Raw genomic sequence first — 25,582 nt, 5'->3', positions numbered from 1 at the left:
CCTCTTATTACCTATCAAAGAACTAAAGATGGCAGAGAGTTTTCGCATGGCCGTTGCAGTTCTTGGTACTACTTCGTTCATTTCTTAGCAGTAGTATCTAATCATTATACTGCATTACTCATTGATGTGCGAGTCTTCAACAGAAAAGTGATTCGTTTTCTCTTTCTTCGTCCCTCTTTTTTTGCAGGGAACGCTGCTTCAGTAGCCCTTTATGCTGCTCCAACGTATGTCAAAAACTTTCCTTTCAATTAGTACTCCTGCTGCATATATAGCTGCCTGTCTTCTCGATTCTGTAGACGAGTAAATCAAAACCATATACTGAGAAAGCTTGTCACGGTTTCTTTCTGCAGGGTTACTTTCAAAAGGGTCATAAGGAAGAAAAGCACAGAGGAGTTTTCATGTCTTCCTTACATCGTCGGACTCCTGAACTGTCTCCTTTTCACTTGGTATGGCTTGCCTGTTGTGAGCTACGGATGGGAAAATTTCCCTCTGGTCACAGTCAATGGCTTCGGGATTGTTCTTGAGTTATCTTACGTTCTCATCTACTTCTGGTATGCTTCCGCAAAAGGAAAGGTAATAATAACTTACCAGCTCAACTCCCTTCTGCAGCCTTAGTTCTTCCTTTGTTTGTCCGTGCAAACGAAAACGCACAGATTTCGTTAAGCAAGTCAGTATTTGCTATGGCCACAAACAGATAACTTGCATGCATAAGAAGACAATACAAGACTTACCAAAAATATATTGCAGAGATATTAGCTTGCTATATTTACTAGCCCACAGTCACAAAGTCGGTCTAAAAATATGGTTTCTGATCCCGTGAACATTGCAGGTGAAGGTGGCCTTGACGGCGATACCAGTTATCGCAGTGTTTTGTATCATCGTTATCGTCTCAACCTTTGCCTTCCATGATAGTCGACACCGAAAGCTTCTTGTGGGTAGCATTGGCCTTTGTGTTTCAGTCGCAATGTATGCTTCTCCTCTGGTTGTCATGGTAAGTCCATACTCCATAGTCACTGCAATAAGATTATTATGTTGTTTAACGAAGGCAGAAACAGGGGAGAGTTCATAACACAAAATTTCGGTTTCATTTTGCAGAAGAAAGTTATACAAACGAAGAGCGTGGAATTCATGCCATTGCCAATATCGTTGTGCTCATTCCTGGCTGGCGTCCTCTGGTTGACCTACGGACTTCTGATCCGTGATATATTCGTTGCGGTTCGTATTCCAGCCTCTTTTTACTACTGCTCATGATTTCATCAAACTCGGAAGAAGATTGAGCATATTGATTTGACATTCAAATTTCCCAACTTTGACAGGGACCAAGCGTGGTTGGTGTTCCCTTGGCCATTCTGCAGCTTGTACTACACTGCAAGTACTGGAAAAGAAAAGTTACAGAAGAACCAAACGGTCTGAACCTGGAAAAGGGAGATGTGGCGGTAGAAAAGGAAGGCTCAGAAATGGTGGATTTGGAAAAAGGAGAATTGGAAATGAAGATGACAAATGATCCAAGCATAGGCTCAGAAATAATGGCGGATGTGGAAAAAAGAGGACCAGAAATAACGAACATGACAAATGATCCAAGCAAGATCAACTCCTAATCAACGACGACAAGGCTGAAAAGTTTAGAAAATTTTGCCCAGATATTGGGTTTCATGTTTGGGTCCCCCAAAATAAAGATGTCTTCTTTATTTTTCAGAGCTAGTCAGCTAGTATTTTCATCACTGTATTTATCCCATAAATTCAGTGTCCTCCCTAATACAAGAAGTCATGCCTAGTTTCCCTGAGAACTGGTTTTGCCACCCCGCTCAAGTTTCCGACGCATGGCTTGCTTGTATTACGGAGTATACTTGCCAAATAATATCAATGACATTCAAATTCTACACTTCAGAATCTTCTGATACTTTTTCTTTTTTTAATGATATATATGGTTAGTCTGATTACACGCAATCCATCGAGCAATATCATGTAGCTTAACATATACAACTCAGACAACAAAATCAGATACGGGGATGAGAATGATTCTGCAAGCTATTATTAAAATATTGGTATGATGTTTATGACCACATTTCAGGCTACACAGAATATTTTCCTTTTTTTCACGAGACTTTGGGATTTAATTGAAAGGAAGCGGCCAATTTCACATGCATTAACCAATAGCAACCTGCAACTCACCAACAAATTGTCACCAAACCTGTATGACCAGTGCTTTGACATACCTCTCTCTCTCCATCTTTTCCCCCCCCCACCTTTTTGTTCCTTTTTCGCGTTAGAAAAATAAAGCGAGATTGAAATTTTGAATTGTGTGAAGTCGGTCACAGAAAGAAAAAAAGTTGGACGGCCACCATTCTTCTACTTGCCTCAGGGTTTCTTCTTGAGGTACTCATGAACCGAGAGTATTCCATATTTCACTTTAAAGCTGTGGCACTAGTGTCATGTATTAAAATTATATCAATCTGACACTAAGGTGGGCTTATGATTCCCATCACGCTAGTTTCGACGTTAATTATATTGACTAATATGTATTCATGTTCCTCTATGCATGTTGTCCCCCCTGAAACCATGTAGAAACTGAATAATTTAAAAAAACTTATTTAGTAAACTTAAGGAAATTGATCTTGATTAGTCAATCAGACGGGATTCGTCAAACACTGTCGTGCACAAGAATTCACCTCTTTCAATTATACTTTCCTGGAACCGGATATTGTTTATACAGAAAGGGAATATTAACTGTGCAAAATTAATGTTAGAGAGAATTCAGGGAGCAAAATAGGCGCTACATCGTACGGTTCTTCCCAAGGAATTGACAGCGGATGGTATCAGTCCCCTACTCTACCCCCAACTTTTTTCCTGACATATAAGGACGTTCATCTGTACAACTTCCCAAATACAGCAGAATGACTCAGCTGATAATGCAGAAAAACACCACTACTTGATATCCGTAAAAAAATCAAGGGTCACTTGGCCCGCTGAGGCATTATTCCAAAAATATTTTAATGGAAAATATAAAAAGATTTTGTGTTTATTTCAAAATAGATAATTTTCCGACTCGGAGGAGGAGGACTCACTGGACAATGACACCTGCATGGGGCCGTGCAAGTTGCAATGATGACACATAACCATTCTCAAACAGTAAACTTCTCAGAAGCCCTTTTGAATACACGAACGACGAGAAGGGGTGTCAAAAGCTTTTGCATAATTTATTACTTTGTTCATGATCATGTAATTTCCCAGGACGTGACGAGGCTATGGGACGTGTCTGATTCTGTGTGAAACGCGACACTCCCAATTATTCTTTTGTCGTTTATATCAGAGCCACGTCCCCTCCCCTCCTATCCTGGGGTTCTCCATTATTGAGACGGGAGCCTTGCAGTCTCACGAATTGCGCGTTTGAGTCCCGATACTTTGTTCCGCGCACATTCCTAAATCTACTTGCTGCTAGCTTGGATTCACATTACTTAGCAACGTACCCTTCCTCAACATTCCAATCCTCCAGCTGTTTTCTGGTGCGCCCACCCTCGTTCTTCGCCCCGACGCTCGCAATTCATTGTCGTATTATCATTCATATCATTGCCCATAATAATTGCATTATTTTCGAGTTCCCAAACCAGTAACGCGCGCGCCCATCTACCCTGTTCTTTTGTATACCTCATCTAAAGCAACCAAAAAGTAAGCAAATCAGATTCGGATCCACCTTTAGGAGGCAAAAACCCAACAAAACAAAAAGGAGTTTTGAGCCGTAGTAAAAAGCGATCTTGTCACCCCGAGGGTATGTGAATCCAGCCCAAGCCAAATGGGTTACGGGCGGTCCATTACCATTATCACAACCCAGTTCCATTGCCGCCACGTGTCGCTGCGTGAAGCGAAACTCCGAACTCCATGCACGACGCCACGTGCCCCTCTCTGCCGTTCCCCAATAACACAGCATGCTCATTTTTCCATCTTCCTCTCCAGCACGCGAAAGCACCGTTTCTTGCCGCGCTGGAAATTTCTGATCGGAATGGTGAAGCTCGCATCGGCACGAGATTTCCGGACTTATGGACCCGGGATGACCATGAACCGCTACGAGTATATTAATGCGGGCCTTTATCTGTTTGCTGCCGTAGTACTCACTTGCGGGTTTGCGGCTCAGTTCTCCTCCGAACCCAATCCGGTCTCGTCCTCCTCCTCATTGCCTTTGGCCTCATCTTCATTGTCAATTTCCACGATCTTATCGCGCATCTCGCCGGAATCGATTCCTTGCTGACCTTGATGGAGTTCGATCTTCAGCTTGCACTGGTCGAGTTTGGAGTTCCAATAACTCAGGCCGTGGGTTCGCTTCTCTCCTTTCTAGGGATTTTCTTCATTTTCATTCAGGTAAAACATGAAGGGAGTTTCTCTCAATTACTTTCTTAAAAGAATTTTTTTCTTACAATTTCTCAGAGAGGCTGAGGCAGAAACATATTGGTCGAGCGGTGAAGTTGGATGATTAAACTACTGTGTGTAGCTCCCCTACATGTCCCGCTGAAATTGACATGATAGGCTAATCTTAAACACTTCATATGTAATTAGATATTAATAATTTGTGAAATTTACATTTGTTGATGTTAAGCGGGGTGGTTATTGCACAAAATGAAGGAGGAGAAAGGACGTGGTTATTTCAAATTGGAGAGGCATGCTCTGAACTTGCTATTGGCCGGGCCTGTGTTATGGGTGATAGGATCGATCCACAATTCATGCCAAATCTATGAGAGAGCGGACGGGCATGTTCAGATCTTGCAGCAGAGTGTGCACATCCCATTTCTGACGGGAAGTTTGCTGTTCTTGCTTGCTGCTATCCTCAATTATTATGAGCAGTCTAGTGTGATCCGCCATGGCCTCCACTTGCTTGTAAGTAGTGTTCTATGAATAATTCTAATTCCTTTAGTTGCTTATCGCTTGATGTCTCTACAATCCAGCTAATCATGCGTTATGAAGAGACAGAAGTCCAGAGCACAAGGCAGTGTTATTGATGAAAGACCAAATCAACAATTTGATGCTGACTTGCTGTGCTTATTCACCGTTTGTCCCCAAAACAAAACCCTTGGGTAAAATGGACTAACATGCTAGCTGACTTTTTGAAGATCAAGTTGTTTATTTATGTTGATACGACGTCCTTGTAAGAACTTGGTTGGGCGGTGAGGCTTCAAGTCGAGCGAAATAATTATATGGTTTGGTCTAACTCATTTGATTAACAAATGTCAGATTCTAGTAAATCATATCAGCCATGGATCAAGTTGAACCACAAAATAGGAAATTCTAACTTTGGAAACAGCAAGTTTGATCTAGTTTCTAATTACATGCTGTGTGGGATATAATGATGAATAATGATGGTTCTGTCGTGATGATTTTCTTGGTTAATGATGGATATGCAGGGTGGGACTTGGGTGTGGCTTGGGATATTCGGGAGCATATTGCTGTTCGTGGGAGGATTGACAAATGTAGTAAAAGTGTTCAAGATGCAACAAACCGATGGACTGAGGCTGGAAAAGCTGCGGGGTGGGGCACAGGAGCGACTAATGAGTGAGAGGGAAGGACGTGTGCCTCTGATTCTGGAAGATCAGAGAAGGAGAAGGCTTCATGTGGAAGACGCCAAAATCGTCGAACCTGCTCCAACTCCTTACAAGGACGTTCTTATTGGCCCAACTCACACTACTCCATGATGCGGCCACCACTCCCTCTTTTTTGTTTATTTTGTTCATATTTGTTTCGCCCACCCCTTTTGTAACCAATTTTGCTTGCTATGCGGTAGTGGAGAGGATTACTTACAATTCATAATGGCTAATAACTAATGTTGCCTTTGCCTGACGGGATGCCCGAGTTTTCTGTTTACAAGAAGAGCTGAATACAGTGTGGAGAGGAGACTAGAGGCGTGTTCTTAAAATTAATTACTCCTCTGCTTCTGTTTATAAAGCAGAGAGAGAAAGTTTTTTTGGTTCTATTTATAAGTCACTCTATTAAATTTTGACCATAAATGTACTATATTATCTTTCATTTATTATAATGTAGATAGTTTTTTTTAAAGTATATATATTAAATAGGGATAAAGTTGAATAGTTGTTATATTTTAATGAAGAGTTAATATAGTTTAACGTTTTTTAGTCAATGTGAAATATGTTGAAAGTGTTTTATAAATATGACCAGAGGAGTAGTTTATTAGGAGGATTTAAACTAGATTTGAGTTTTTTTTTTTAAATTATACCAGTTTAACAAAAAATGAATAATTATCTACATAGTTTTATATACTAAATATATTTTTATCCAGTCAAATCAAAACATGTAGATTTTAAAGTGTTGATAATATTAATAAAAAAATTATTATAGGGTAAATAATATGTAAAAAATGCACATGATTCGATTTGATTGGGAAGTAAATGCCTTAACCTCCTATATAAAGTTAAGTAATTAATTTTTAGTAATTAAAATACTGTTTTATTTTTATTTAATAATAACGACACTTTTTGAGGTCGAAAAATAATAATAACACTGCAATGTACATCTTGATATATAAACTAATATGCTGATAAATATATATACAACAAATATATATTTAGATATATAACCGCCGCATGAATCTCAAAACTTTTAAAGTTCAAGCTTGATAGAAACACAACAGTAAATGTTTTAAGGGATGGCGAACATTTGGTTTCTTACTATTGGCTCTATTTTATTATGCTATAAAATTCAATTTTATAATCATATATGGTCGAACTATTAACTTAAAAATAAAATTGCAGGAAAATTGAATTTCATAAAGTAAATTGATGACTAAGACTCTTGTTAAAAAAAATGATGATTAAGACAAATTTAAGCAACCAAAAATTTTATTATCCAAAAAAAATGCCTTAAAATATTATTCTATTTATTATATTAATAACACAACACTAAAGTATATTTCTCAATTTAAAATAAGAACATAACATACATTGTGAAAATTTTTAGGTGAGTCGTAATTCATGAGTTTTAAAATAACATAATCTGTATAGATTTAATATTTTATATTGATGATAAAAAAATCAGGTATTATTTGTTTCTTCGGATGATAGAAATAATTAAACATATTTAAGTTAATTAAAACAACTTTTTTATTTTTTTTGCCATGATTTGTTTTTTTTTGGGTTGATCCACAATAGAGTGATAGACTGCTCTAATGAGCCACGGCCCACGGGGACACCAAAAGGAATGGACTGTGGCAACGTCGAAACGATCCTTTCCTTCCTTGACCCTTCTCTCTTTCTCATCGTACTAGGAGTTTGCGTCTTCTCGGAACCCTAATCTGGGCAATACCGCGCACATCGGGCATCTCTTCTTCCGATTCTTTCAGGCAATCGTTATTTCTTGTTTTGCTTTCCGATCTCTTCTCATTGCTTTTTCGTTCCCCCCCCCCTCATTCCACATCCTCTTTTCCTTGGCGCTAATCTATATCCTAATTCATGACTGGACGAAGCGTTTTTTTTTTTTTGGTTAACAGCTTAGAATCGATTGTTCATACATGGGCGTATTGTTAACACATGAAATCGTTTATGTGAATTGACTTCTAATTGCGAGGACGTCCTTTTAATCGTTATCATGTCTTCCTTTCCATCCTATCTATGGCTTTTTATATTCGGAATTTTAATTGCGGCTGCAGCGTGATTTTTCATAAATTATTAATGTTGGCTCTCTTTCCCCTTGTCTCTCGCCCCATCTGTTCGTGTCATGGTAAAATCATATGCCCCTTTTTGTGTCAAATGGTTGTTGACTTCATTAATGGTTATAGAGGAAGTAGTTAGCTGTACTTTTGAAGTTATTTATGCTTCCTTTACAGGATATATGATTGTGAATGGTTTGTAGTCCAAGCGACTTCAATTTTTTCTCTTTCCTTCCAACAGGCTCAGGATTATCATCTGAAATGGCATCAGTGTCTAGTCAACCACAGTTCCGGTACACGCAGCCTCCATCCAAGGTGCTTCATTTAAGAAACTTGCCGTGGGAGTGCACAGAAGAAGAACTGATTGAACTTGGGAAACCATTTGGTAAAGTTGTGAACACAAAGTGCAATGTTGGTGCAAATCGGAATCAAGCTTTTATCGAATTTGTGAGTGGATTATGTTTTTTCTTTTTGCTTAATTTAGCCTTTAACCATTCGTCATGATGGCATACAACCCTTCCTCATTGAGGAAGGTCACAGGTTAGAACCTGTGCTGTGTGTTGTGTGTTCAATTGTTAAGATAAAAAGGGGGGGGGGGAGAAAAAAAGAAATGGTGAATACGTGTTGTTGACAAATAGTGTATTTTATATTTTTTAGGCAGATCTGAATCAAGCCATTGCAATGATATCATATTATGCATCATCCTCGGAGCCTGCTCAAGTACGGGGAAAAACTGTGTATCTACAATATTCTAATAGGCAAGAAATAGTAAATAACAAAACTGCTGCTGATGTTGCTGGAAATGTACTGTTGGTAACAATTGAGGGTGCTGATGCACGCCTTGTCAGCATTGATGTTTTGCACTTGGTAAGCAATTTCTTGGCTGTTCGTTCGTGAAATATACAGTTGTCACCATGAGGATGCTGGTTGTTTAGTTTTGTGATTAGGTTTTGCTTTGTCATGCTATGGAAAGCTTTTGTTGACATGTATGCAAATGAATCAGCAGGCCCATGTCAAGGCAATATCTTCGATGGCAGCTTAGTGCATGAGAAAGAGCGCATGTGTGTTTGTCTCTTTTCTCCTTTCCTTAACACTGCCTCTTTCTTCCCTCTTCTCCCAACAACTCCTACCGTTATTATAGTTTAGGCTGTTGATTGGCTTTGTTTTGTCCTCTTGTGTATACAAAACTTTGGCAACTCGTGATCTGTCATGGTATTTTGCTTGTGTTTTTTGTTTTGTAGACTCAGTTGCTGTCTGTGTTCTTTTCAGTACTTTAATTTTGTTAATAATATTGTTTCATGAGGTTGAGATTTCACCAGTCTTCCTGCAAGTAGGCAAACCTTTTCCTTTAAATTTTGGTAGATGCTTGGTTAACACGTGATTTGTAGCTGAGAAAGCTTGTGGTGGTAATCTATTTCATACAGCCGTTGTTTGAATTTAAGTTATGACAGATAATTTGATCTTCAAATTGGTAATTAATTTGGTGAAGCAAGCTTGTTTTTGAAAGCCATGATATAAGCTGAATCACTTCGCAAAATTATCTCCTTGTCAATACTTTTTTCTTCCTAAAAGTGTCAGTGTCACAGATTCAGATAAACCTTTGACAACCTTATACTTGCCCCTTCCAGTTTCATTATCCCTTCTGTTGGTCTTTACTTACAGCAGTAGGCTTGTGAGACACCAAGAGACTGAACAGAAACATTGTTCTGAAGGCTAATAAGGGGATATAATATCTTGCTTGAACATGTTTTCTGATACTTTTGTCAGTTTGCTTTTACTCATTGATGCTTTTTTTCCTCTGTCCGCACAATGTGGTAATTGAAGAAGTGGGGGAAATTTTATGTAAGTAATGTATTTTATTTCTTGAACGTGGATTTCTAGATTTAATATATTTTCTCAGTCTTACACCATAACTTGAAAAGGCATCTGAGATTAATCGATTGATGTTCAATTAATAAGAACTATCTGTGTATCATTTTCAAAGTGGGTTATTCACTGATGCAGGTATTTTCAGCCTTTGGATTTGTACATAAGATTACTACCTTTGAAAAGACAGCAGGATTCCAGGTTTATTCGCAGTTCAATTTTGTTAATTGAGACGAATGCATATATAAAACGTGAGCTCAGGCTTATTTTATATACCATTTTTCAGGCCCTGGTGCAATTTTCAGATGCAGAGACAGCCACTTCCGCAAAGGATGCTTTGGATGGTAGAAGCATACCTAGGTATCGCTTGTGTTACTTGTTCGGCATGGTATTTGTTCATTTGCTGTTGACTTGAAGGTTGTAGATGTGGTGCATATATGCCGAATTAGATCACTAGTGGGATTGTTGCACATTCACCTTTTAGAATAGTCTATATCTGATGAATCTGTATGTGTTGTTTTAGATTTCTTTGTATTATGGTTAGTTATGTCATCTCAAACACCATCTTGAATGTTAAAAAGAAAGTTGCTTAGTTGCGTTATCAAGATTGTTGGACTAGTAACTAATCGGCCCTTGAATTATACGAAAGAGGCTGGAACCCTTCCTGCCTGCGAGTGATAATATGAGCCATTGCCTGTAGTTCTATGCAGTTCTCTTTGTCTGGTTCATATCGTATTTCATGTTCATGACTGTGCTTGAGTTCTATGAACTAGTGTCAAGTTTTTATCTTTCACCCAATTCTACTAAAGGTCTGAATCTGGACGACTTTGGTGTTTAGTTTGACTGCAAATTAGTGGTTATTAGCACATCCCTTTGCTTCGATGATTAAGTTGTGCCTGCAATGCATTATTGTTGCAAAGGTTTTGTTGACTTATGATGGCTATTATTGTGTTATCTTGGTATCAGGTACCTGCTTCCTGAGCACGTGGGACCATGTAACCTCAGAATTACGTATTCTGGACATACAGATTTAAGTGTTAAGTTCCAAAGCCACAGGAGCAGGTATTGCGGTTTCTTTTGTGCAGTTTTCCTTTTTTATTGTCTATGTACTTTTTCTTGCTGCGGCTTTTGAGCTATTTTACTTCTGCTGCAATCTTTGTTTTTTCTTTTTCATTATTGTAACCGCACTTTTTCTTGCTCTAGAGACTACACAAATCCTTACCTTCCTGTTGCTTCGTCAGCCATAGATGGAAGTGGACAGGTAATGTTTGTGAGGGAGTTTAAGTATAATTTGAGGGAGTATCAATATTATATATGTATCTTCTGCCCTGTTTGAATGAGCAATACTGGGCTTTTCAAATTCTTTCATTTTGAATGCTCCCTGCATGCACAGCAGCAAGGTGTGAGCCCACTGCGAAGGGTTTCCATGCTTGCTGACGTGCAGTTTACTGAGATATGTGTTTGGTTATTGCAGTTTGGTGTGGGTTTGGATGGGAAAAAGCTAGAGCCTGAGAGTAATGTTCTTCTTGCATCTATTGAAAACATGCAGTATGCAGTAACCTTGGATGTCTTGCACATGGTATATTAAACCACTATAATTTACTTTAGAGTTCAACTTGACCTGGAAGTCTAGTGAATAAGATCCTTTTTTACTTTCCCTTGCGTGACTGTGCAGGTTTTTTCTGCTTTTGGGCCTGTCCAAAAGATTGCAATGTTTGACAAGAATGGTGGTTTACAGGCTCTGATTCAATACCCAGGTAAGGTTGTATGCGGAAGTCGTATTCATCTGGGCTGATTGAAAATAAGTATACTGTGTGTATTATTGTTTAAGATGTTTATATGCCATGGTTTACAGACGTACAGACTGCTGTTGTGGCCAAGGAAGCCTTGGAAGGCCACTGCATTTATGATGGGGGGTTTTGCAAGCTACACATCTCATATTCGCGTCATACTGATCTTAGCATAAAGGTACTTTGGTATAAAATAAGGAGCTATTTGACTATATTCTTGAATGATAAAGAAGTGGTAATTGGTTATGTAAGCAAAGTCTGCTCTTGTGTTTGCGGGGGTGTGTGCTTTTGTCGATTTATGTGGAAGGGATTGATGAGAAACAATTTGACCAACCTTATATATATATATATATATATTATGGGCTGTTTCCTCTCGAAGAGATGCATGTTACTAGCGGTGGCTTTAGGGTTGTAATGTTGATGGCTTGCGTGCTTACAGGTTAATAATGATAGGAGCAGAGATTATACCATTCCTAATGCACCACCAGTTGTGGACGCCCAGCCCCCTATATTGGGGCAACATCCGGTCCCTGTGGGAGGTCATGCTGTTCAATACAATGGGGTTCAGTATGCTGCAGGCCCTGAGCAGCCTGTGATGCACCAGCCTCAGGCCGGATGGGCTACATCCGCTGCTCCAGCGGGACCTCAATCTATGCCGCCACATATGCAGAATAATCATTACATGCCACCTGGCTCCATGCCGCCTCCGATGGCCCCTGGAATGGTGCAATATCCAAGCCATAGTTCAGTCCCACCTACATCAACAATGCCTGCCTATGGATCTGGTCACATCCGATAGTATGTCTCTCACATGAACCTCAAGTAAACGCAGAACTAGAGCTCTGAATTTTGGGTTCAACTGCCCTGCACTGGCCTGACATGATTATGAGTCCGCGTAGGCCGCGTTTTATCTGCCCCTCTTCGTTTTTCCTTTTTCTCTCTTCTCTCCTTATCTCTCGTTGCTTTTGAGATTTGGGAGTTCTGTAAGCAATTGGTGTGGACCTTCTAGTTGACTCACAAATGACATACCATGGAACAAGTTCATTTTTAATTTATTTTCCTCCCGTCCGCTGCCCTTATAATTTCAAAACTCAAAGTTCAATGACGTGATATGTAGCCAAGAATTATTATCAGTCTTTCTTTTGGGTGGATTTTTTTGGTAGCTGAATGATGTGAAAGCAGTTTGTCCGAGTGTTAAAACAGTTTATGGGATGGGGTTGTCAGCGAGGTTTGTTTATACTTAATCAGAAATTGTGTATATATCCCTATTGTTCTACATTATTAAACTTGCTTCCGCTTCTAGGATTTTTCAAGGAATTACAATGCCCTAAAACTTGTTTCTCTCCAAAGTTAATGATCAGCGTTATTGATTGTCTTATTATTTTTGAACAAAGCAGACTCTCTTTCACTCTTTTACTACTGTATTTATTTAATTATTTTGAGTGTATAGCTCAAGTGGTAGAGCATTGGGATTTTAATCCAATGGTCGCATGTTTAAGTCCTGCTACACTGAAAACTATCTTATTAAGTTCCTGAAGGGCTCCTCTTATTTCGAGTTGCAGACTTGGATATTGCCCACCCTAAAAAACAAAAATACTATATATCATAAAATCTGTAATATTAGTATATTACACAGCAACATTGCTTCATTGAAGGAAAAAAACTGTCTGCAAAAATTGATGCTTAAAATTTAAAATGACAGTTATTTTTGGAAAAAGATATTAAAAGTTAGAATTGTTTTCTCTTTTTTTATTTTTGCGTAAAACTGAGAACACAATCGCATAAACAGAAGAAACCCGGCCAAAAACAGTCTAAAAACCTATCCCCTAGTTATAATTGTTTCAGGATGGAGGTTGGAGTAGACACGTCGGCAACGGCCGAGAATCTTATGCAGGCGGCGATTTGGATACCGACGATAAGGCAACGTCCTCTAGCGAGGGGAAGTGAGCTCAGTGATAAACGTAAAGCCCTAGCAATGACAACACTTTCAAGCTTCACTTTGCTGCAAACCTCGCATAAATCCATAAAGCAACGGCTTCATACACCATTCTTCGTCCCTTACAATGTTATTATATTCATGCAGTCAGCACCGAATTACATAACTTGCGCCTTCGCCTGAGCGGTACATTGACCAATTTTACATGTCGACGGCAGAGTGAGTTCACTGTCTAAATCAAATTTCATGGGAGATGATAAGAATCGGATATTGATAGAAATGGTGGGGAAACTTCGGGCATAGCGGAGGCCACTTCGGCTTTAGTCCTTGAAAAACCGAGGGTAGACGAAGTTGATGCTGACAGTGAGAAGGCTGAGTCGCGAACTGGCATTGAGGAATTACGCTGGGGGTAGGAAAAGGGCGAGGATGTGGGGAAAACGGAAGGGAAGAGTGCGGCAACAGAAGCCCCACTGGTAAACACCCCCCCCTTTTTTTAAAAATTTTTTTTCCCCTTCTCAACTCCGCAGCTCCTCCAACTTGGTGGATTCCATTGTTATCAAATTCTTTTTAGGAATTTGGTTACGCATTTCGAGCATATCTGAGGCAACCAGTCCTGCTCACGATGCGCAAGGTCTTTCGGTTTTGCCCTTATGACATGTTCATTCCCGTAGCTATTCAGTTCTTTGTATCCTCATTGATCAAATATGTTTTGTTTATTCTGAAGCCCGGGCCGAGGTTGCAAGCTCTAGTTGGCATGGCAACAATATTTAAGGCGAATCCCACACGTACAACACTTGCACGCGATTTGTGAGCCACTCTTTACTCGAACATCCGTAGACCACAGGGTTTGAACCCACTTATAATTGAGCATTCCACATAAGTCGCTGATGAATTAGTGAATCAAATGATGTCTAACCACTAACTAAACGCTATTGGTATCTGTTCGCTAGAAGTATCTTCAAGCACCAAATGATAAATTCACTGCAACTTCAACTTGAAACTACAACCCCACCGATGGAAACAATTATACTCACCAGCACTTATATACAAAACCCAAGGCCACGCAAAAGCGCCTGGTCTTTCTCCTTACACTGCACTGGATTGAGACAAACTCTGATTATGCTGATTAATTAACACATAGACCAGAACACATAACAAAGAAGATATGAAATAGCAAACCATAGTAACAGCACTGCTACTCTGATATAGATGGAGGCGGAATCATTGCCAGTCTGTCTCCTAAGCCCTCCCTGATTGGAAAGCTTCTGAAGCTTCATCCATGGCAGCCAAGTTCTAACTCTCCTTATCATCCATTTCTACATCGGATCAATCGGCTCAGTGCGGTCCTGCACAGCCAGCCCTTCTGAGACATCAGCAAGTGACTTGAGATTGCATTTTATTAGGGCTTCAACAAAGTAGCATGTCTCGTCTTTAGTGTTGCCCTCGGGTACATCCACCACAAAAGATTCAATTACGAGTGTGCCTGGCCTTCCTTCGATAATTTCTGGGTGGAGAGACATGATAGACGAGTAGTTCTGGAGATTAAAAGATACTTCTTAGATTGCTAGCCGAAACCATTATTTACAGGAAGAGAAAGGCTAAGTTATTCGAGTCAACAGCATAGAACTGTGCATTTGCAATTAATTTACCAGTAAACCAAAATCATTTCATTTATGGGGTTCGACAATCGTTTAATTCAGGGACGAGCCTATACAAAATATACCTAGGCATTCAATAAAAACATGGTACTCGATCAATCAATTCTCAACTAAAAGGCCTCCATAATCCGTATTGGTACCGATATTCCTAAAGATATTTTAAACTGTAAAAAATGATTAAATACTTAAGTTGCTGCTCGCCTCAAAGAAATTATAAAGAAAATGTAAATTTTGAGTACCTCAAATGATGCACAAAAGATGCAATTGTAGAGCTCCCTTCAAAATGGATTGATGCTTTTTTCACAAGGAATAAAAAATTCCAATGCTCAGAACAAGAATCACTACTTAATAAGAAGGTATTTCATACCCTAAGTCTATGATCGCCACCAATGATCCTGATGCTAAGGACATGTTCATTGTCATCCAGAAGCTCCAATCTTTCAGTACTTGTAGTAGCAGGAAGCCCTGACTTAACATCAACTTCTCTCAGACTCCCAATTTCAAGGTTACCCTTAACAACACACCTGCTCACGAAAGGCTTGTACTTTTGTGGTTGGTCGAACCTCCTCACCAAAGACCATACCTAGAGAAAGCAAATCAATACACCATAAGCAAGCAATCCCGAGACAACCTAATTAACTATAACCTTCAAATCAAAATGACCTCTGCATTAGATAAAAATGTTGTCAAGAAGCATGCCAAACTTTTAAAGAAGAAGAAGAAGAAGCAAACGAAGCCCTATTAACAAAGAAGACCAAAAAAGAGAGAACAAATTTGGGTTTGCTAGGGTAAAACAGAACGTTTGCCAGTTCTCGCTTGTTGCCTGGTTCACCCATCATTAAAGGGGAAAAATAAATTATGCAAAATCTTATATTATTTTGACAGCAATTAAAGCTAGCCAGTTAGACTTAAATATATACTATACTGCAGAGCATCAACCATCAAGAACCTTGCAAAGGCCCTCAACAATATCTTTCAATCAATGGAACCATGGATCATTTTGCAAGCGAAGGAAAGATAGCTGAATTCTTCTTGTCGGGTGTGCAAAAAAGGTGAGAAAAGCGTTAACTGGTGCAGGAATGCTATTTGCTCTGCTAGAATAATGAAAGAACTTTGGCATAAATCATCCTCGACTTAGCTATGACCCAATACAAACAGCTGCTGGGGGAGCCTCAAAAAAGTAATAGTATTGTAGTAGATCAAGTGTTCTTGAGAAACATGTCCCCCCAAAGAGACCAAAAACAGGATGAGTTCTTCAAGTTTTTTTTTTTTTTTGGGGGGGGGGGGTTGTCAGAATATTCAAATGCTTTCAATTAAATCCGTTCAAATTCATTGACCTTGGTCATAACCCCGTTTTTGCTCTCAATCAGTTCTACTCTCTCCCAAATAGGGGGAAAAACCGAAGAAGAAGGCATAAACAGCAGCAACATATTCGAAACACTGATCCCAGAAAACCTTGGTAATTCCACCTTCCAAACCATCCACCGATCCCAAGAATCAAAATTCAGAGAAGGGATTCTGTAACTAAGAAGACAAACACATTCCAATTTCGCAGTAAGCACATCTCGATTATAGTAACACACGCAAACATCTTTACATAGACACATACAACTACAATCGAACACAGAAACACGAGCGCAAAGATTGAATAGGGATAAAGTGATTACCAGAGGAACCGGCGCCTTGATATGCTTAACGAGAGCAGAGCTACACTGATTCTCTCCGGGTTCGTGTCTATGGTGCCTCCTTATGTACTCTAACTCCAAACTGCTCAATCCTCTATTTCCAAACCCATTAATACTCCCATTCATCTTTCTCCCCGAGCAAGAACCGATGCCACACAACCTGTAACTGTAACTATAAAACTTTCAATCTCCACAAGAAACAACCAACAACCACCATGAAATTAGGGTGCAGGATCGAATCGGCGCTGCCACGCACGAAATCGTCGATTTGGGTCACACAGAGCTAAGATCGCCGCAGGTGGAAGCTTCCAGAAAAGGGACCGATTTCAGGGGAATAAGATGCGTATGAGAGTCACCGCCATCGATGAACTACCGCATCGCAGGTCCCCTGTTTTATCTTAAAAATGATTTTTTTTTTTTTATGGAAAGAAGATTATTAAAGTGACATCAAAAATGATATTAAACAACAAAAAGGTAAATCAATCAATTTTGTTGAAACACCTTCCACTTGATCGTGTTATTATTACAAACACGCCATCGCTTTGTCCGTTTCCGCTCCTGTCGTTTTTTCCGACTAAATTACCCTCCACTTCACCCCATATTTACGATTTCTTCATCAAAACCGTTCGGGAATCATCCCGGCTATATTATTGGACAAAGATCGTTTATCTTCTGATATAAGGTATTTGAATGGAGCACCTTTGACGGAATTATCACCCCAATTCAAAGGAGTAACTTTATTGGTAATTGTCAAAAACAGAAGTGAATGTTCCCTGGTCTCTTTTCCCATTTTTGATGGCCTATTTCTGGCGCAGCATGTGCTTAGGCCGTTGAAGGCCGCGTTAAAGAGACTTAATTCAGCCAGTGGCAAACGAAACAAATTAATAAAGAAATCTCAAAGGTATTCAGGTTTATCATCTCAATTTACATAATTTTTTATAATTGATAAATACGTTGATTTCTCTCATGATGATGATGATGTGTACTTAGAATTGTAGTTCTGTTCCGAATGGCAAAGGGCATTCGCACCATGCCCGTGAGCATTGAATGGATTAATCTGTGAAACTAAAAGGTTCTCACCTATCTGCTCCAGTTCACTTTCAGGAGACTTCTGTCATTAAAAATAAATAAATAACTTATAATTTGTGAGCATATATGGGTATCACCGTTTTACTGATGAAGGATAATTATATGAACATTAATGGGTAAAAATGAGAATCGGTTCAGCCAATATTAAATAATTTAATATTTAACAATTACGGAGAAATTATGCTAAAAGAATATTATTGTGTATGAGAGATTATTCTTTTATGCCTCTTCTTTATATATTATCCTATGATAATAAAGGTAGAAAATGCCATAAAAGATGATAAATAGGGACCCCACATGCAAATTGTTATTAGTTCATAAGGAGCAGCCGTAGTCAGAGAAAGATGACATTTTCAGCTTCATAGATCTCGTGAACAACAAGCATTTTCATGGGTTTGCTTTCCTTTATTTTTTTTCACCCCTTTTTCCATGACCAATCAAAGTGGGTCTGCCTCTCCCCACCCTTTTGAACCTTTTGCACTTCCGCCATAAAAAATCCCAACCCATATACGGACTCTAGAACTAACTAACTTGTCCAAGTTTCAAGTAAATTATACCAAAAGATTGAAGAGGAAGTTTGCCCCCCCTTATCATCTCACTCGGTTCATTGTGGGCCTAGAGCAACTTGTAGGTTGTGGGTTGGCGAATTCGCACCTCAGTGAAGATTATTATATTAAAAATGATGAAGGATATAAAATTGAATGTGATTTGATATTTTGATGAATTCAGTTAATTTCTTTTAAGTTAGTGTTTGCTTGTTATTTGCTATGTCACTGTTATTTACAAGTTTATCAATATTTGTGTCTTAAACTTCCATTGCAAAATTTGTATGAAGCTTGTATTTTATTATTTTGATTGTTAGAGAGTTGTGTATTTGTGTGTTGAACTTGAATTGCACAATTTATGAGTGTATCCACGTCGAAATTAATAATCTTGTTCGGAGGAGAAAACATAAATAAAGGCTAGTGGACTGGTCTGTGAACTTGATTGTTTAAGATCAAGCTTTGTGTGTTAACCAATAGGGCTATTTTCTCTATATCGAGTTTTGAATAAGCTCACCCCGCCTGAACTCCCACCTCTATTATGCCAACACAAGAAAGAAAAAGAAGAAGAAGAAGATAATAGGGCACAAAATTTCTTATTTTGATCAGATATATCCTAACGGAATCTTAAAAAATCGCGGATTATTAATATAACTTGCCATAAAAATTAATGTATATTAATAATGGTGAGAGTATTTATTATTGATAGCAATTTGCTATCGTTCATTTTAAAGATGCAGTGGGTTTAAAATATTTAAATGGATAAATTGAAAGAGACTTTTGAAGGTGCATGAACATGGCAGTTAAATAGTGAAGTGAGGGAGAGCAGGTTGATGTTGGCCCTTTGAAAGGGAAAACAGAGCCCAGACAGGTGCCGTAACGTGGAGGCCTATCCTTCTTAAGTTCTATCTCTGTTCATTTCGTTGGACTATTCTTCAAGACTTTTTCCTTTTCCTTTACTTCCTTTCTGTGGTTCTCATGCGACTTTCAAGTGTTGTTTGAAACTTGGCTTCGTGTTTTGTTTTCGAGGTATGGGGTCGCTTGGCTTCCATGCTTGTCGTTTCCTTCCCATGTCAAAAGTACCTTTTTCTTTGTCTTATATTCCATCACTTCCTACTAATAATGAACGGCCCGTTAATTTCATCATTGTGGGATAAGACGGAGTTGTTACCAATAGTAAAAGTCTTAAAGATTATCCCATAAAACAAAACTCTTAACATAACGGTTTTATTTTATACATCTGTGTGTGTGCTACTGTCTACTGTGCAGTTTATATTCCATTTTTTAGTTCCTTGCATTTATCGTCTCTTTTCTTTCAGTCACTTTCAATATAACACAAAGCATTTATTTTGCAAACTGAAAACAAAAATATTGGTTGACACTTCTTGATTTTTTTGTGTACTTTACTTTCAAAAGGAATACTAGCCGTCCTTCCTAAACCTAACGCACTTTCTTAGGACTGTTTAAACTTAGGCGCACGCATTCACTGTACGCATATTCTTGGGATTTAATGCTTCTCTCTGTTTTCTAGTGTTACCATGAGAGTACAGATTCCCTCCTTTGCAAACAGAGAAATTGTGTTCTGATCTGCTTATTTTAGCTGCTTTAATTTGAAGTAATATATATATATATATGTATATATGTCGAAATACAAGTACTTCTCTTTTCTCAATTCCATACCAAAAAGTCAAAGGTCAAAATCACTTAACACCCGTAACTATAATTAAGCAAACTCTTGCATGTCTAAATTACAGGCGTCTTTCAATGGGCTGCTTTGAGAGATAAAAGCTCTATAGCAGCCAGAGCAGTAACACTCTTTCTGGGACCGTATTTACAAGCTGTAGGAAATATACAAAAAAAGCTTAACAACTACAACCCAACTAACCCACTTTTCTCAAAATCGACAGTGGGAAAGTAGTTAGTTATATGCACTGCCCAAAAAAAAAAAAAAACTCGAAATTTCATGACTTAACTTGTCCCTTAACCAAAATTCATGGGCCAAGTTAATTCAAGCCAATAATGGTTTTCCTCCATTTCGCCAGACGTGACAAGAAAATTAGCACTTCTGACGGGTCTCGCAGAGAGTAGAGAGCTTTGGTGTCCTTCGGAATTGAAGATACTATAATTGGATAGCCTTGTCCTCTCTTCTGTATCACCTACACAATTTTCACATGTACAAATCACGTTGGTTACTTCTATTAGAGACATATCATCTAAGGATAGTATATGATCATGACGACAGCCACCAGCTCAAATTCAAACCTTAAAAGCATCTTCATCGGTTCGATCATCACCAATGTAGATTGGAAGGATGTTGCTGGAACTGCTTAATCCTAGTGTGTCCAGAAAATATTCCAGGGCGTGCCCTTTGTTCCATTCTATGGATGGCCTTATTTCCAGAACCTATATTGTGAATTAAATACTTTGATCATTAACCACTCAAAGCAATAAGTTTGATAGAGTAGCTATATATCTGTGCAGGACATGTTGTTCTTGTACCTTTTTACCCTCAGTTAGGCAAAAGTCTGGGTGTTTTTCAAGCACGGACTTCACCTTCTCCTCTAATTCAACATAGTCCTGGATACAGAAAGTGACATGGCTATAATTGCATGCTGCCTTGATATTTTAGGAGAAAGGTGATGAACAGTAAGGTTACCTTTTCTTGAACTTGCCGGAAGTGTACAGAAATGCAGAATCCATTGTCCTCTATCCTTGCACCTTGTATGCCTTTTATTTTATTCTCTAATACCTTCAATATCTGTTTTACACAAAAATTTGTCCAACACCCAAAGTAATTGTTTAAGAATTGTTCAGGTTGGGATTATTCAAGCCAAACAAAACAACTATGAAGCAATAAAGAACATTTAAGCCACTTGAACGCGTGCCCATTGAATTTATCTCACCTCTCGAATTGCGGGCAAAAATTTCTTCGCAGGTTGAAAGGGAACCCCATTATCCTATATAAAAGGACACAGATTTACGCTAATGAGTCAATCATAGGGAGAAGAGAGTAAATCCATGTGTACACATGTCGGAGGGCCAAACAAATAATAAAAGAACAGAATAAATCAGATCAAGACAGTGATCGAGTGACTCACCTTAGTGGTGTCGAGGGCCATGTTATAATGGTCGCCATCAGAGGATCTAGCTGTCGCTGATGGTGCCATTATATCCATCCCATGACTTCCAGCGTAATACACATTATTTAACTTGACAAATTCTTTAACCTACATGTCAAAATGCAGAGAATAAGAATAGAGAAAAGTATAATAATTATGAGGATCTAATTATATTAATTGAGTCTGCTCTGAACTCACCTTGTCTCTGCTTCTTCCACTAATTATTGCAGTTGGGAAATTTCTAGCAACTTCACACACTGCTGCACGCATCTGGCATTAAGATTGATCACCACATCCACATTACACTCAGATGAAGAAAAGTCTTACACAGGAAGAGTATTGCCAAAAAAAAAAAAATGTGTGTACCTCCTCAGACATAAAAGCACGATCAGGGTCATTTACAATGGGTGACAAGGTGCCATCATAGTCTAAAAACACAACCACGTCCATTCCACTTGCTGCTTTCATCAGTCTATCAAATGAACGCAGCGCTGAAGGATGCCTCGCCTGTTCATTAAGTCATACACCTATGAATCTTATTATCAACTTCCACAATTTTCATGAATTGGTCAGTGTGTTCCTAGGCAATTGTGAGTATATATATGTTTTTCTTAAATTTCTTCAAAAGAAAACAAATCCCTTACTATTGTGTTCAAACGTACCATCCATGAATCGTAGGACGAGGGAATGGGTTTGGTAACAGGTTGCACTTTGGGTTTACTTGAATGGGGTGTTTGGAATCCCATTGCCTCTTGCAGCTTGCTTAGCTTCTTCTTGGTAATCTGTGTGCGAAGCTGGGGGGGGGGGACAGGCAAGAGGGAAATTAAGGATTATAATACTGTTTAGTTAAGAATCCTACGCCTAGCAATAATGAAAAGGGGCCTGCTTCGATGATTACCCTGAGAGTGACAATAAAAAGAAACATGTATTTCATATTGACCCTGTAACTTTCCAGCGCTGATTACCTGCAAACAGAACAGTAATGGATTCGAGTTTATAGACTGAACAGAAATATAATCTAATCCTTAACATTAATAATACAACAACTCAGCGTATAAATACTGTGTGTAAAAAGAAGAGTAATCCCCCGCGAAGGAGTTTGCCTGCTCTTCAGATGGGCCTACGTGTGTACAATTCAATGGGCCAAAAGCCCAGTACTTGACCCAAACACTAACTTGAAACAAACTCGGGATCCATAGTTTTGGCCCAACTGAGGGGACATCGAGGTGGGCCCCACGATCGGAGTCGGTGAAAGCGACTGACGACCATACCAAAGCCACCTCATCCGTCGATGGAACTTTGAACTATTAAAAAAATGATTGAAGACCTTTTTATTCTGTATTTGTTTTTAAGTTGTCAACCTGTAAAATCCTATTTGATATCTGGTGACGCGGTGACTGTTTTTAGTCGGTGGAGAATAAACAATGGCAATTCAATATTTGTCCGAGTTTTGCTGATTGATAGATTGCAATTGCGAAAGCTTTTTTATTGTTTTGTTTGGGTTAATTTGGTGATAGAAGCAGGATAATATACTACTACTTTACTTACCAATGCGTGCGTGGTTTGCATTCATCTACGACGTGATAGGATCATTTCAATGATTGTTAATTCAAGCAAAAAAAAAAAAATTCTGATCAAATGTTATTCTCCATGTGACACTCAGATAACTGTCCTCCAAAACAGTAAATTTTGTTCCTATATGCTTCAAGATGCTCTTGGATGGAAATCTCTTGAACTGAGGGAAAATCTATTAATCCCCCCACCATCACCAAGTGGAATTTAAAACATCACCCATAAAATAATAGCTAGGAAGTCGGTTTCTCTATCGAACAAATGAAATTTAAAAAAAAAAAAATACATGCCAATCAAAATCAAGTACATACTGGTCAGTTCAAATATTTAAAGCCTAAACGAACAAAAAATTGTGGAAGTCATTTTCGTCCAACAAGTTCAAGAATAAATTTGACATGGAAAGGTAATCTATTATGGCCAGGCCAGCATTAAAATGAGGCAGTTGGTAATAAAGCCATGGCTTACAGATGTTCTTTTCCATGGGCCAAATAGCAAACAAACATTAAGGTCGTTTTCTAAGATGGACGATTTTTCTTTTGTTTGGTCTAAACAACAAAAGCAAGTACAAGTGTAAACGATAAGAAAGATAAAGCTAAAGAGCAGCACTCATATAAATGAAACAACAGCAGAAATGACGAATTGCCCATATATATATATATAAAGGCTAGATTTGAAAGATCCTGGCGTCCTGAAGTAAGGTATTAGTCGATTCTGAGTCGGATGAGAGTGACACAAGCTAAAAAGCTACAAGTTTAAGCCTACATCAAGGGCATAATCAATCTCTCTCTGTCCCTTACCTTTTTGGCTCCACTCAACGATCCACCCCTCTTTCCCTTGACCAAACTTCCCACCTTCCAACTGATTCAGTTTATTTTTCTTTTTGACTAATTCACATATATATTTACAGTATAACTAACTAGGAAAATCTTTTATTTGTTGCATTATAAACTAGAGTTTGATGCGGTTTCAATTGATGTCAGGGTTTCACGAGAGCAACAGTAAGAACAATATGGTCAGTTGGATACAGACGAACTAGCAGATTAAGAAAATGACCTTCCAGTGTATATGTGTGTTTAAGGAAACATAATTCCTTGGCCTGCAGGATCATCCTGGCACGAAGGAACAGAGTGCTTGACCAACGAAACAAGATTCCAAATGGTGAACAGGAAATTGTGTTGCTCTGGTTATGGACAATTATTACAGAGCCACAGTTAAGATGGCCTTGTCCATATATATAAGTTAACGAAATGGTTTACCATATCTACTATAAAAAAATGAGTATGATACAGAATACAAAAGCAAATGCAGCGAAGCCAGACTACTACAGCATCCGTGTGCTGTCTTTGAGGTTCGTGCAAATAAGAGGAAACAAGTTTCTTGAATAAAAATGTTTCCTTTAGAACAATGATAGGAGTCTAAAATGATTTCCGTAGAAACAATGATAGGTTTTACCTGCCATTCAATAAACAAATCTTAAGCTTTACTTGGGAAAAAAAAGCACTAAAATAATATGAAGAATGCAATTCCAAGTCAATTGCTGAATGAAAAAGAAATAATGAAAGATTCCCATCATAGCACCAACCTTATAATTAAAAATAAAAAATATATTTAAAGTTTAAACTTGGACCAACTGTGGGAATGATTGCTAACAATCCATGTGTGCGCCCAAGAGTGTGGTCATGTTATTTGCTTTCTGATAGGGGATACCCACAGACTCTTCCATGTTCTTGTTTCTTTAATTTGTATCTTCTCTAATTTTATGTTCAAACACGACTGATACCCACAGACTCCAGAATTCAGAAACCATGGTAAACAAAAACAGGCTGGAAGCTAGGCTTGGTGGGGGAACTTCTCAGAAAGAACAAACCATAAGCTTGTGAGCAGCCTTTTTTTATTAAAAAAAAAAAACAGAGAGAAAATGAAATGGAAAGATCACAAGCAAACAAAGCGAAAAAGAAGAAGCAGACAAATGCCACGCACCAGGATTACACGTGTAGCCTATGAAACCAGAAATTTACTTGCACTTTTTTATCAGTTAAAAAAGCGAAAGGGAAGGATACGACAAGAGCAAAAGGACTTGACTTTTGAAGCCGAAAGTATGAGCACGGAAAAAAAAAAAAACCAAAAACTAACGATGAAAAATGTAACCTCCGGGATATTAGTTTAATACTAATTAATCAGAGAAGACAAAGATATTTCACGTGTCACTTAAGGAAATGGTTGGCACAAAAAGCCTAAGCATCCGGGAATTTAGAGGATGACACGTCTCTGAGTAGGTTGGTCTACCAGGAAAATTCCTCAGCCTACCAGACTTGCCATACTTGCTACGCAGGACGAAGGGTAAAGTAAAGTATATTACAAAAAACTAGTTTGGATCTACGGAATATGATTGAACTTCTCTCTAAGAAGAATATTATAACCAGCTCAAATGGTATTCTGGGAAATGTGTGGTCAGGCCCGTATATATATAAATTTATTATATCATAGTCACACATATTATAATCACGTTAGAATAAGTCCAAACGATTAATTAATGGTAAGGGCCCAGCGCATGTCTTACTTAGAGACACCAAGTGGATCTGAAAGATTTCCTCGTAAGCTTACCCAGTCGTCACCCAGATATCATAGTTATAATAAACAAGTATGGAACGGACTGGTATGGGCAGTTTACGTACAAGGA

At 38.5% G+C, this 25,582-nt stretch overlaps 5 protein-coding genes across 12 annotated transcripts; 3 read left to right on the top strand and 2 right to left on the bottom strand.

The window, feature by feature from the left end:
- Nucleotides 1-1,882, top strand: LOC114761578 (bidirectional sugar transporter SWEET3-like). 2 transcript variants are annotated; one of them, XM_028950983.1, is made up of 7 exons: nt 1-65; nt 188-224; nt 351-573; nt 830-991; nt 1,096-1,215; nt 1,317-1,493; nt 1,566-1,882. In XM_028950983.1, exons 1-7 carry the CDS (start codon nt 29-31, stop codon nt 1,596-1,598), a joined length of 789 nt encoding a protein of 262 aa, XP_028806816.1. In that variant the 5' UTR covers nt 1-28; the 3' UTR covers nt 1,599-1,882. The 2 variants fall into 2 exon arrangements, with proteins under 2 accessions (XP_028806816.1, XP_028806815.1); XM_028950982.1 differs by having other exon boundaries at nt 1,317-1,882.
- A 2,115-nt stretch (nt 1,883-3,997) lies between these two features.
- On the top strand, nt 3,998-5,678 carry LOC114761572 (uncharacterized). Its single transcript, XM_028950971.1, is given in 4 exon segments — nt 3,998-4,142; nt 4,145-4,353; nt 4,615-4,866; nt 5,391-5,678. Coding segments are annotated over 4 exon segments (894 nt in total).
- A 1,524-nt stretch (nt 5,679-7,202) lies between these two features.
- Nucleotides 7,203-12,618, top strand: LOC114761577 (polypyrimidine tract-binding protein homolog 2). Of its 3 annotated transcripts, XM_028950978.1 has the most exons (12): nt 7,203-7,339; nt 7,887-8,092; nt 8,303-8,512; nt 9,470-9,487; nt 9,650-9,712; nt 9,798-9,871; nt 10,478-10,573; nt 10,715-10,772; nt 10,986-11,090; nt 11,187-11,268; nt 11,367-11,479; nt 11,741-12,618. In XM_028950978.1, the coding sequence occupies exons 2-12, from the start codon at nt 7,907-7,909 to the stop codon at nt 12,098-12,100; spliced, it is 1,365 nt and encodes a 454-aa protein (XP_028806811.1). In that variant the 5' UTR covers nt 7,203-7,339; nt 7,887-7,906; the 3' UTR covers nt 12,101-12,618. The 3 variants fall into 3 exon arrangements, with proteins under 3 accessions (XP_028806811.1, XP_028806812.1, XP_028806813.1); XM_028950979.1 differs by lacking the exon at nt 9,470-9,487; XM_028950980.1 differs by lacking the exon at nt 7,203-7,339 and having other exon boundaries at nt 7,955-8,092; nt 8,307-8,512.
- A 1,126-nt stretch (nt 12,619-13,744) lies between these two features.
- LOC114761565 (abscisic acid receptor PYL8) lies at nt 13,745-16,939 on the bottom strand. Of its 5 annotated transcripts, none has more exons than XR_003742167.1 (4): nt 16,563-16,939; nt 15,263-15,478; nt 14,417-14,772; nt 13,745-14,328 (listed from the first exon to the last, which is right to left on the bottom strand). XR_003742167.1 is itself a non-coding variant. In XM_028950964.1 (3 exons), exons 1-3 carry the CDS (start codon nt 16,704-16,706, stop codon nt 14,554-14,556), a joined length of 579 nt encoding a protein of 192 aa, XP_028806797.1. In that variant the 5' UTR covers nt 16,707-16,939; the 3' UTR covers nt 14,056-14,553. The 5 variants fall into 5 exon arrangements, 1 of the variants encoding a protein (XP_028806797.1); XR_003742169.1 differs by having other exon boundaries at nt 14,437-14,772; XR_003742166.1 differs by having other exon boundaries at nt 14,056-14,333.
- Nucleotides 16,940-19,907: 2,968 nt separating this feature from the next.
- Nucleotides 19,908-22,640, bottom strand: LOC114761564 (probable trehalose-phosphate phosphatase C). The gene is made up of 11 exons (XM_028950963.1): nt 22,629-22,640; nt 22,229-22,295; nt 21,993-22,112; nt 21,697-21,837; nt 21,529-21,600; nt 21,310-21,438; nt 21,115-21,168; nt 20,868-20,969; nt 20,711-20,788; nt 20,474-20,614; nt 19,908-20,367 (listed from the first exon to the last, which is right to left on the bottom strand). Exons 2-11 carry the CDS (start codon nt 22,262-22,264, stop codon nt 20,215-20,217), a joined length of 1,026 nt encoding a protein of 341 aa, XP_028806796.1. The 5' UTR covers nt 22,265-22,295; nt 22,629-22,640; the 3' UTR covers nt 19,908-20,214.
- Nucleotides 22,641-25,582: the final 2,942 nt, after the last annotated feature.

Source organism: Neltuma alba, unplaced genomic scaffold (genome assembly GCF_004799145.2).
Source record: "Neltuma alba isolate B1F8T4 unplaced genomic scaffold, ASM479914v2 tig00011126_pilon, whole genome shotgun sequence".
Classification (NCBI taxonomy): domain Eukaryota; kingdom Viridiplantae; phylum Streptophyta; class Magnoliopsida; order Fabales; family Fabaceae; genus Neltuma; species Neltuma alba.
The sequence above is the reverse complement of the archived record's forward strand: the minus strand, read 5'-3'. Positions and strand labels throughout refer to the sequence as shown.